Source organism: Trichoplusia ni, chromosome 4 (assembly GCF_003590095.1).
Source record: "Trichoplusia ni isolate ovarian cell line Hi5 chromosome 4, tn1, whole genome shotgun sequence".
Classification (NCBI taxonomy): domain Eukaryota; kingdom Metazoa; phylum Arthropoda; class Insecta; order Lepidoptera; family Noctuidae; genus Trichoplusia; species Trichoplusia ni.
The window spans coordinates 4,567,565-4,580,122 of record NC_039481.1 but is presented as its reverse complement, the minus strand read 5'-3'; the positions used below and the strand labels follow the sequence as shown (position 1 = coordinate 4,580,122).

The 12,558-nt window shown below is 39.4% G+C and overlaps 2 protein-coding genes across 9 annotated transcripts in view; one reads left to right on the top strand and one right to left on the bottom strand.

Annotated features, from left to right (window-relative positions):
- Positions 1-8,544, top strand: part of LOC113492630 (NADP-dependent malic enzyme-like) — a 41,594-nt gene extending 33,050 nt beyond the window's left edge. The window contains 9 exon segments of the mRNA XM_026870197.1: positions 4,189-4,370; positions 4,668-4,828; positions 5,101-5,305; positions 5,554-5,680; positions 5,957-6,182; positions 6,366-6,508; positions 6,767-6,940; positions 7,109-7,232; positions 7,500-8,544. Of these exon segments, the coding sequence (XP_026725998.1) occupies positions 4,189-4,370; positions 4,668-4,828; positions 5,101-5,305; positions 5,554-5,680; positions 5,957-6,182; positions 6,366-6,508; positions 6,767-6,940; positions 7,109-7,232; positions 7,500-7,636 (1,479 nt within the window). The 3' untranslated portion in view covers positions 7,637-8,544.
- A 317-nt stretch (positions 8,545-8,861) lies between these two features.
- The window catches only part of LOC113492627 (serine/threonine-protein kinase Doa), a 48,479-nt gene continuing 44,782 nt past the window's right edge, over positions 8,862-12,558 (bottom strand). For 7 of the 8 annotated variants that reach the window (XM_026870190.1, XM_026870191.1, XM_026870188.1 and 4 more), the window contains 6 exons: positions 12,363-12,542; positions 11,648-11,777; positions 11,185-11,329; positions 10,476-10,581; positions 10,184-10,331; positions 8,862-9,617 (listed from right to left, as the gene is read on the bottom strand). In XM_026870190.1, coding sequence (XP_026725991.1) covers positions 9,547-9,617; positions 10,184-10,331; positions 10,476-10,581; positions 11,185-11,329; positions 11,648-11,777; positions 12,363-12,542 — 780 coding nt within the window. In that variant the 3' untranslated portion in view covers positions 8,862-9,546. Of the gene's footprint in view, positions 9,618-9,931; positions 9,963-10,183; positions 10,332-10,475; positions 10,582-11,184; positions 11,330-11,647; positions 11,778-12,362; positions 12,543-12,558 lie in introns of all 8 variants that reach the window. The other variant, XM_026870186.1, reaches the window with a different exon arrangement.

The window sequence follows — 12,558 nt, the reverse complement described above, 5'->3', positions numbered from 1 at the left end:
GCGTACATGAGACCCGAAGATATGCCGAACAAACACGATCGCGAGACGAACGCGCCCGCTATGCAATTTGTCGTCCCCGAGTCTCAAGATAAAACGGCTCAGAGTCACGAACCCAACCCGAACATACACGAGCGGCAGCCGAGCGCGTCGCAAGTCGCAGCGGGACCTCAAGGTCAAGCGTCGAACTGTAACGCGGTGAAGCCGAAAATTCACGAGCGAGAGCCGAACCGAGCCGAGCAGGAGTCGCATGGACATACGGTCGCGATGAATGTACAATTGCATCAGAAATCATTTGCCGATGTTGCACAAGACGGAACATGGAAATCTAAAACTGTGCCTGAAGAATGGATACAGGTACAGAGAAAAAGATACCGGAATAGATTTGTGGGGAACAGAGGAAAAGCAATTGTTACGCCGGATTCTAATTTCAAGGCGGCAGAAATAAAAATTCCGATATATATTTATAATGTTGCGAAGGCTGTAACCGTGTGTAGCATAACCGAGTATATTCAAAATAAGGCGAATATTGAAGTTACCATGGAAAAAATGAATATGACAGTTGCAAAAGATTATGATTCATACAAAATATTTATACCTAGAAATAAATTGGACATTTTTATGGAACATGATTTTTGGCCGGAGGGTATAGCTTTTCGTCGTTTTGTAGATTTTAAATGGCGAACAAATGGCAGACATAACAAATTGAATTTAAACTTAAATAATCATAATGAATGTAGCCAAGTTAATTAGTTTTAATTGTAAAGGAGTGAGCCGCTCGAAAGAATGTGTCAGGCGAATTTGTAACTCAGCGGATGTCATAGCCTTGCAAGAGACTTGGCTCCTACCGCATGATATCCCTTGCTTGGGTAGTATAGACGACAGTTTTGCATACACCGGCAAGTCAGCAGTGGATACTTCGGCCGGTATACTGAGAGGCAGGCCATATGGGGTGTGGCTTTACTTTGGAAGAAGGACGTGTTCCCAATAGCCACAGTCATCGAGTGTACCAGTGTGCGTTTATGTGCGGTGAAATTAGGCATAAATAATCGCTCTTTACTAGTATTTTCTGTATACATGCCTACAAACTCTATTGATAATTTATTAGAATTCACCGAAACTTTGTGCGAAATTAATGCAATTATCGAAAACAACAGTGTAGAGTCAGTGTACATGTTGGGGGACTTTAATGCCCACCCGGGTGAGCTATTTTATAATGAACTAAGTAGTTTTTGCATTGAACAGAGGTGGTCATGCGCGGATATAGAACTATTGCCACCAGAGTCGTATACGTTTGACAGCGACGCGCACGGTTCGCGAAGATGGCTCGACCACTGCGTGCTGACGAGTGCCGCGCGGCTCTCTGTGTTAAATATTTCAATTTTGTATGATATTTATTGGTCAGACCATTACCCTGTCCTTATGGAGTGCAATTTAGATTTAGTTAAAGCCAAAGTTGTTTCAATTAGTTATAGTAAAAACAAGGTTATATGGGGAGACAGGGACAGTAGTCAAATTAAGAAATATATTAATATATGTAACTCACAGCTTAAGTTTATTGATTTTCCTGAGCAATGTAGTGAATGTGCAGATAGATTTTGTGATAACGTTAACCATAGAGTAATATTAGATAAAATGTACAATGATTTAGTTACAGTATTGACAGAAGCTTCAAAAGCGAGTAAACAATGTTGTAAAATACACAAGCGTAAAAAGTATGTCACAGGATGGAACAAACATGTCAGAGATAGTCACGTTATTGCCAGGCGTTGTTACATAGATTGGTTAGCTAGTGGGAAACCGACTTCGGGAGAAAAATATAATGATATGTGTAATTCTAGAATTATATTTAAACAGAAATTAAAATGGTGTCAAAATAATGAACAACAGATTAAAATGGATAAAATTGCAGATCAACATAACAAGAAAGATTTTAAAAATTTTTGGAAGAATACAAATAGCTTAAATCCGAAGCCTGGCCATCCCGTGAGTGTTTCTGGCATTCATGAACCAACTGAAATAGCTGAAGCGTTTCGTCTTCAGTTAAAGATAGACTCCTTGTCTCCTACAGACACTCACAAGGACGTAAAGAGATGTAAAAGTGCGGAGTCGGATGTCGCTGTCAGGTTCACTAATAAGCAGGTGAAGAATGTTATCCGAGGTATGGTCAAAGGCAAGTCACCAGGTCATGATGGTCTAAGTATAGAACATCTAAAGTACGCAGGAGCTCATTTACCGCGGATTTTAACAATGTTTTTTAATCTCTGTATTAGCCATTCATACCTACCAGATCGGTTAATGCATACAGTTGTAATTCCCATAATTAAAAACAGGAGTGGAGATGCCTCGGATATATCAAATTACAGGCCGATATCTTTAGCCACAATAGTGGCCAAAGTATTGGACAGTCTGCTTGACCAGCACTTGAATAAACATATCAACCTCCACGACCAACAATTTGGCTTCCGGACAGGTTTGTCAACAGAGAGTGCTATCATGTGCCTCAAGGAGACTGTTCAGTACTACGTGACCAGAAAGACGCCGGTGTATGCTTGCTTTTTGGACCTGTCAAGGGCGTTCGACCTCGTTTCTTACAGAAAGTTATGGGAAAAGTTGGAAGATGAAACGTCTTGTAACCAGGAGGTTGTGTCCTTATTGAAACATTGGTACAACAATCAGACTAATGTAGTGAAATGGGCTGGGGCGTCATCAGCAGTGTACAGGTTGAATTGTGGAGTGAGACAGGGTGGCCTGACCTCACCCAGACTCTTCAACCTGTATATGAACGGACTTATTGGTGAGCTCAACAGTACCGGCGTCGGATGTCACATAGACGGTGTTTGTGTTAACAACATAAGCTACGCAGACGACATGGTACTGTTGAGCCCTTCAATGGCAGCGTTAAAAAAGTTAGTTAGAATATGTGAAGTGTATGCGGAGGCTCATGGACTGAAATACAATTCGAGAAAGAGTGAGATTATGATATTTAAGGCTAGCAACAAAAGTTATGCAACAGTTCCTGTCACCTTAAGTGGTAGCGAGTTGAAGCAAGTCTCGAATTTCAAGTATCTCGGTCACTGGGTCTCCGAGGACTTGAAGGATGATAAAGACTTGGAGAGGGAACGTAGGGCGCTGGCGGTCAGAAGCAATATGTTGGCCCGCAGGTTTCGGCGATGCAGTGATTCGGTAAAAGTGACTTTGTTTAAAGCCTATTGCCAGTCATTGTATACGTGTTCTCTGTGGGTAAACTATACGCGGATGACGTATAACGCCCTGCGTGTACAATACAACAATACATTTAGGACGCTGCTCAGGTTGCCGCGGTTCTGCAGTGCCTCGGGCATGTTTGCTGACGCGCACACTGATGGTTTTAATGCCATCATCAGAAAACGCAGTGCTTCACTTCTTCACCGAGTGCGGACTAGCACCAATAGCGTCCTAAACGTATTGACTGATAGGTGGGACTCTCAGTTGCTAAGACACTGGTTAAGCCTTCACACTGTGTTGTAATTTGTATTTTATTTTATTTCTTTGATGTTTTGTGTTACCTACTTTTTATATGGACCTGGTCTGAAATAAAGATTTATTATTATTATTATTATTATTAAATGGGTACGACTAATAATTTTTCAAGAATAGTTATGTACTGCCATTTAGGATTCGCTAACTGAAACTACAAGTCACTCTATCTGTTTTAGTTTTGTAATTTTAAGTATTAAGACAACCTGTCTGCGTTGGTGTATTTTATTACAAACCTACCTAAATCATAGTGAGCGTATTTCGTGAATCATAAATCCTGTCAAAGGCGAGGCCGGACCATAACTACCAACTCAGACTAACTACAAAGTTAAGAATACTCGTAGATTGCGAATGGTTCAATTATCAAACCTGTGGTGATTGATCTAGCGGAAATAATTAAGAACGGTATGGCCTTGCAAATGCTATTTATTTAGCTCCAAAGTTACTTGATCTAAGGGAATTTTACCAAGTTTCGAATTCATAAGGTTACTTCAACAAGGTTTAAGTTTAGTGAAATGAGATGTGTCAGCATACATTGCTTACCCAATTTGCAATATTTACTTATCGAATTCTGACATCACTTTGGTGAATAATGGTTGAAAACAAAACACTTCTTGTTACCTTCAACGTATGTATTTATTTCAAGTAATGAGAATAAATCTGTTTATCTAGGACCGTAATGAGCACCTGTTCTACCGGTTTGTGGGTGAGAACGTAGCCGACATGATGCCCATCGTGTACACCCCTACTGTGGGCTTGGCCTGCCAGAAGTTTGGGCTCGTATACCGCCGCCCTAGAGGACTCTTTATCACCATCAATGATAAGGGACACGTCTACGATATACTTAAGAACTGGTGAGTTGTGTGTTTTATTACATACATGACAATGAAGGCATTGAAATTATCCTTCTAAGAAAATGTCATAAAGTAGAATTCAAAATAAGGATGTAAATTCCTAACTAATACTAGATTATAATCTAGGAGTTGCAGTTAGTGTACGAACACAAATAGTTTTTCTGCTTTACTGACTTATTCAGTAAATAACTGAAAATATACACGTCAACAAGCTGCTGCTTTCTAACCCTTGCTTGCTACTGATATAAAATTACGACGTTAAATTTGTTAAGAGGTACCTACTTTATCATTATACAGGCCCGAAACCGACGTCCGGGCTATCGTGGTAACGGACGGCGAGCGTATCCTGGGTCTGGGTGACCTGGGCGCGTGCGGCATGGGCATCCCGGTCGGCAAGCTTTCGCTGTACACCGCCCTCGCCGGCATCAAGCCACACCAGTGTTTGCCCATCACCTTAGGTAAATACCACACTTTCTAATCAGTTGAGAATTGAATAGGCACTCTTTATTACACAACACTCAACTCTTTGATAAATAGGCACATACCTTAGCTTTCTGTAAGCCTGAAAATTACAAAAATTGAAATCTCAAATGGCCGTGATTATCGGCATCTTGTTACAAGGATTCTATAGTAACACTGCTAACACATCGATCATACGTTAGTTTTAGGATTTAATCCTAAATTAATAAATGTATTTCTCTACGTTTTAAACAACCGTTTTGTTTTTCAGACGTGGGTACTAACAACCAGACAATGCTTGAGGATCCCCTCTACATCGGTCTCCGTCAGCACCGTGTCCGCGGGAAAGAGTACGATGAATTCATCGACGAGTTCATGACAGCTGTCGTGCGCCGCTACGGACAGAACTGTCTCATTCAGTTTGAGGACTTTGGAAATGCAAACGCTTTCAGGCTGCTTGAGAAGTACCGTGGCAAGTACGTGTCGGAAAAGTTGATTGTTAAACTCTTACACCTTACAGAACTTTTAGAGATGGCTTTAAAATATCGGGTATATAAGATTTATTAACCCTTAAATACCCCATATTTGACAGCCAAAATTAGATGTGATTAAAGCTGGTGAAGTATTTATAGATAATATAAGGAAACTCGCTTTAACAAACAAAGTCCGTAAAAATGGCACATTAAACTACTATGGAAGTAAATTTCACTGATTTGTTTATTAGGTACTGCACATTCAACGATGACATCCAAGGAACTGCAGCAGTGGCCGTAGCGGGTCTATTGGCCAGTCTGCGTATCACCGGCAAGAAGCTCTCAGAAAACACCATCGTGTTCCAGGGTGCCGGCGAGGTGAGCAAATGTTTGGCGCACCTTCATAATTTTTTATACAAAACGTTTAGATACGTTGCACAAAATACACTGGAAACAGAGCGCGGAGAGATATTGTGCGTCTTTTCTTTTTGTCAAGCCTCTAATACGAGGAACAATCGCATTACGATCGTCTTGAAGAGCAGGGTGATATCTGAAATACAACTTGATGTAGTGTTTGACTTCTTAATTCTAAATAATTTTACAGTTTATGAACTTTTTGTATTATTGAAAAATAATTAAAACATATTGTGTTAGGCATCGCTGGGTATCGCGGAGCTGTGCGTGATGGCGATGAAGGCGGAGGGCACAGCGGAGGCGGCGGCGCGCGCGCGCATCTGGATGGTGGACTCCAAGGGGCTCATCGTCAAGAACCGGCCCGAGGGCGGCCTCAACGAACACAAGGAGAAGTTCGCCAAGGAGCGCCAGCCTGTACGCACGCTAGAAGAAGTTGTGGATATTGCTAAACCATCCGTACTTATTGGTAAGTATAAGATGTTTGATGATCGAATATGCGCGTGAAGACAGTCATGCATTGGCGGTATTTACCAAGCCATAACCGAAAATAACTAGTACAATCCTTAACCAAGTTTTAGCTGTCTAAAAGGGTGGCATTCGAAATTGTACCTTCGAACTATATCTGCTAGCTTTTTTTTCTATTGTACAGGTGCCGCTGCAATCGGAGGTGCCTTCACGCCAGCGATCCTGCGCAAGATGGGCACCTACAACGACCGCCCCGTCATCTTTGCCCTGTCTAACCCCACCAGTAAGGCAGAATGCACAGCTATTGACGCCTACACTAACACCGATGTGAGTAATAAATAGAAATTGGCAAGAGCTGAAAAATACATAAACATGGACTTCCGTCAAAAAATATTTAGCCATTTTTTGGCAAGACATTAATTTTTATTAATAGTACGCCGTAGCCTGCAAAAGCATTCCCGTTTCGCCCCCAGTAAAACATTAAAACAATGTTTCCATCATTATTTCAAGCCTCATGGAGTATTTTGCTCACACATTTATAAAATAATGTCGAATTCCCAACTGAGCATCATTGTATAATTCCAGGAGCGCGCAATCTTCGCATCAGGCTCACCGTTCCCGGAGTACCACACTAAGGATGGACGTATCCTAAGGCCGGGACAAGGAAACAACTCCTATATCTTCCCGGGACTTGCGCTCGGCATCATCTGTGCCGGGATCATCGACATCTCTGAGGACTTCTTACTGCTCTCCGCAGAGGTACATGTCGTGTTTTTTTTCTTGTTAGAAAAAATCTTTTCATAAATGTAATTAGAATTGAACAGTACAATCTTATAATCTGTTGATAACCTATTATGTTCATGAAATCTAGAGCTATTAAAGGATTTTGATATCGTGTCACATATTTTAAATTTTGTTTTTGTCCAGGCGTTGGCAGACATTGTTAGTCAGGACGACTTGGACCAAGGCAGCCTATATCCGCCACTCAAGGACATTCAGAATTGCTCCGTCAAAATTGCTAAGAAGGTCTTTGAACATGCCTACAAATGCCGTAAGTTAATAATATGTTATATAGGACTTCGAAAGAGAGTCTTCAAATAATCGGGAATGAAATTCTATTTCTACAACTGTTTTGGAGGACTTGTCACTTAAATCTTAATTGATTTCTTTCTTGAGTAGTTCTCAAATGAGGGAATCGATCACCGACAGCGCTCAGATAACTGTGTCTGTCCCTGCCTGCTGTTTTTAAATCTAAGAATTTGTTCTTCATGCTACATTGTGGGTGATATTGATATTTAGCATCGTATTTTTTTTCTAGAAAAAGCATCAGTGTTCCCTCAGCCGCTGGACACGGAGGCGTTCATCCGCGCTCAGATGTACGACGTGCGGTACGCGCCGGCCGTGCCCCCGGTGTACGAGTGGCCGCAAGCCGACGTGCGCGTCGACATGATCTAGTGGGAGCACTCGCAGCGCTTGAACCTCGCCAACACTCACTCTTAACACCCGACGCGTGATCAATGCTACCTCCATACTCAAGTATGGCGGTACGACTAATCTACAAGCATCGGGTAGAATGAGTTTTGCGACCTGTACCTCGCTTACATATTGTCAACAGATATAAAATGTGAGATATTTGCTAGTGCGCCATCTAATCGTGCTTCATATACCTATCGGTAGTTAAACATTCCAGATGTGTATTATGTCAGTACTGAATCTTTAATCGAGTTGTAAATATGTTCTCATGTCTATGTAAGCTGTAACAATCGTATGTACCTATATGAACACCTCTAAGTTATCCGAGTATGATTTCAAGCGCTTGCAGTGTAGGTATAATAATAACAAATAATCTTGCTTCTAACATTGATTTAAGTAGATTGACCAACGGGCTGTTCTAATGGATTTGCAAGTGATCTTAACGTATGTGGCGGTTTAAGTGACTGAAATTATATTTATTACGATTTAAAATATTAAAAGGCATTTATTGTGTCGCCTGAAGTTATCTCTACGGTCGGGTCACACACCGTTGCTGATATCTCAAAACTATCTACATAGCGACTTTGTTAATGTTGCGCGTGTGTGACGACTGTTACTGTTATATTTATTCACCATTCCAAAAGCAACCTTGAAATTAGTTATATTTTGTACTTAAGTGTTATTTATTGATAAAATTATGGCTTGGTAAGCTCTTATAAAATTTATCAAGCAGGTTTTGTATTTGTTTATGTGATGTAATACGACGTATTTCAAGAGCTGTTTGAGGTAAAACTCGCTTCTTTCAAATTATAGTATAAGTTAAACCTTAAACTTGAACCATGAATATACGGTATTTATATGTACATTTTGAAATAAATTGATTATAACATTACACTTTTTTTATTTATCCATCACTTTAGTGTTTGTAATAATATCTACTGTAAGCCGGCTTGACCGAATATAATTACTTGTTTAAAAGTCAAACCCGTTTTGTAGTGTGTCAAGTCAAATTCAAATCGGCTAGCACCAGTGCGTTATACTATACGAACTATTTGGAGCCTCTTTACCCCGTACATCGTAATGTTATTAATTTCTAGAAGCATTGCTCGGAATTCATTGAATAAAACAACATTCATATCGGTACACTAATTTAGGCGCTGGTGATACATACAGTATCTTACGACTGAAGGATAAATAAGAACACAGGTTTTGTTCTTTGTCTAGTCTTCGTAAGGATCTTTATTATTTATCATAGATTAATCACAAATCAGCTCCAACAGGAAGAGTAACTCTGATAGAAATATGTCTCTCAAATAGGTTTTTACATTGAAGTTGCGTAAAACAGAGTGAATAGAATCACAGCTTTATTGAACTTTTCGATTTTTTATGATTCAAACGAAAATAACATGAAGATTCTCACGCATTTAATAAAATAATAAAGTATCAACGGAGTTTGGATGTTAGTATAAGCATGCGACTCCCGAAACACACTATTATATTTTTATTACCCCTTGGAGCTCTATTCACCCTATTTTACGGTATTATAGGATAATCTACAAGTTGGGTCTTGGTAGAAACTAGGTTTTTATTTCAACTTTTATAATAACATTACAATTATTTATTAGTTATGTCCTAAAAAATATACAATTAATCAGCAAATCTTTTACCACTAAATAGACAAAAAAGAACTCTTTATTGGAAGTTTGTGGTCATGATGATAAATAAAATACTCTTAAATTAAAAAACAAAATCAGACTGACAGTCTTTATTTTGAATAATAGTTACTTTATAAATACAAATTGAGAAGTACCGATTCACAACAAAATATTACCTAGATTACAATGTTCGACAAAATAATGATCACTTATCACTTCATAACTGTACAGGCGCGCTCACCTGCTGAGCGAGTGCGAGCGCTCGCGCGACCCCGAGCTCTCGCCGCCGACGCGCGCGCGGTCAGGGCCTGCAACACACGCACGGTCAGCCAGCGACCACACACAACTCACGCGGGAGAACCTCCTTCAATACACATTGGCAACTGGAAAACGTCACCGTGAGATTCCACCCGCAACGAAACATTGAAAAAAGTCAAAATAAAATAAACAGCGGTGGTTACGACGAAACATAATTATGTAGAATTTGAAAATAGTAAGCGAAAGAAATTAACGCACACTAACAACACAATAAACCAATGAATGATAACGTCATGTTGCAACATGTGTTTTAATAAATAAAAGTAAGCTTTTAGATAAGCGTCTAACGACAAAAAGGCCTGACCTAATGAATGACGGCCTTGTAAACTGGTGTCCTATAACAAAAGATCACTCATCATATATTAGGCTTCGTGAAGTGCTATGTAATAAATGTTAAGACTTCGGTGTTCAAATATAGTTTCTCTAATAGATAAACGCTGTATTTTTTAAAGAATATCTACGATTTAATCACAATTGATATTTTGGACTTTTCGTGGACACGTATTGATAATGTGTAGTGTACAGTGAAGTGAAGGAGAGCAAGCGTGGTACTAACCGAGCCTCTGGTTTTGTGGAAGTTTGTTGAAGAAGGGGTGTTTAAGCGCTTCCCGTAACGTTATTCTTTGAGCAGGTTCGTACTCGAGCATGCGCGCTATGAGGTCAAACAACTGTCGCGATTCTTCACTGTTAGTCTGGAGGTACCTCTGCAAAACAAGACAAGAATTTTCAATGTGTTTTAGTAACCATATTTTGAGTTCGCATAATCAGTTATCCGAATGATATTCATTTGATAATAAGATAGAAATCAAAATGAGATTCAGATGAAAATGTTTTACTAAATTACTTACCATCAGTGGTTTGCAGTTTTCTCTGACATATCTTCCAGCTGACGATTTTTCATCCCAGTCTAGCTTCCCGTGATAAAAATATTTCGTTTTTGTTTTCCTTGCCATTCTAAAACGATATAATAAAATATAAATAAATGCGGACAACATCACATACATCGTTCTGAACCCAAAGTAAGTTGCTAAAGCACTTGTGTTATGGAAGTCAGATATAACGAAGGTACCACAAACACGCAGACCAGAGAAAATGTAGGAATAAGATTTTTTACATTGAGCCGACCGGGGATTGAACCCGGGACCTTAGAGCTAGCGGCACCTTGGAACCGGTGCCTACGCCACTCGACCACGAAGGTCGTCAAAATGTACAATACTGCTGTAATAACTGGACTACTTTTAAAAGTAAGCAAGATGTTGATGTCGAGATGTTACGTAAGAAGTGAGTAAGAAACTTGTCAAGAATTGTCGGTTATTTGAATGCAGCAAGTACCAGTGTTTTAGTAAATGCACAAAGACATCATAAGGCAAAAAACAGATGGATTTCGCTACGTTTAGTTCAATTCAGTTAAAGGAAGAAAGACCAACTGACTGTTTGGCTGATAGATTTTAGTTTAGTACTTGTCTATGTTAACTAAAGTAGTGTAAAAATTAAAACAACAATTCATGAAATGACAGCACCTTTTTTAAAATTAATATATTTTACGGAATTATTTACCTGTAAGGTATAGGTCCTAAGATCCTCTCCATCATGGCGAGATGTTCCCTGTTGTCATGTGTTTGGAAAAGAGTGATGCCGAGGTACAGCTCGAACATGATGCAACCGATGGACCACACGTCACATGGCTGTGACCAACCTAATTCTGTAAAGTCATATGAAGAGAAAACATCACAATACTGAACATTTATAAAGTAAACAGAGTGAATTTTTGTAACTAATGTTTTAGTGGCACTAGCAGATGTGAAAAGAAAGTGATAAAGAAAGCATGATCGTGGACTAACTGATCAATATTTTATTGAGTATTGAAATTTGATGGACAACCACATAACTTGTAAAAAAATGTGGCTTCTTGTGATGATTTTTTTTTAATAACTCATGATTACAAATTTCCAGACTAAAGGAGTAAGTTTGATGAGCTGAACTCAAATAGGAAGCTAAGTATAGTTCTGATGTGACATACCTAGTATGACCTCTGGCGCTCTGTAATGCCTGGTGGAGACGATAGTACTGTGGTGCTCGTGGTCGAACGTCGCGCTACCGAAGTCAATCAGTCTCACGTCACTCCGCTTAACGCGCATTAAATCGTGTTTCTGTAAACAAATCAATGTTTTTACTAAACAACATATTTATGCTATGCCATTTTCGTTGATCCGAATCGGGCACTCACATGTCATTTGTTTCTATAAATACTAAAGCGGAGATGAGCTTGAAGCACAATTGACAAATTTATTCCCATGACGTCGGTCTCACAAACAAATCTTAAGAAAATTTTGAAAATAGCAAAACTGCTCTATTTTGAGCTCGAGAACGATTAGTCACTACTTGGCCAAACACATGCATATTCTTAAGATTTTACAGCTGCGTACGACTTCATGCGTAATAGTTTTGTTGGCTCGTTTTACTACATTGTATCGAACTTGCAAATGTAGAATATGACTGGGAAATGCAGGTGCGATTTGAAAAAAACTGAATCAATAGGAGAAAATATGTACTATCAACACATTCAATTGAGCCCCAGCTCTCATGTATCAATCTTTATTATTCTCAAGTAAAACATTCTCGTACCCTTGGGTTATCATACAGTGAAAGTCACATAGAGGTCGGATAAGTACGATCAGACAAATGTAAAGGTCAGAGTAAAACATATTCAGAAGTTTATGATCAAGTATATTTACCTTTTTGGATGCATTGTATACACTGACGACTTCGTAATCACTGTCGACAAACAATATGTTTTCTGGCTTGAGATCTGTGTGTGTGAGCTTGTTGTCATGGAGGAACAGCACACTGTATATGAGCTGGTAGGCGATATGCCGCACCTGCTCCAGCGGGTATGGCTGGTAGTTATTGTCCTTCTGCAAAATATATACA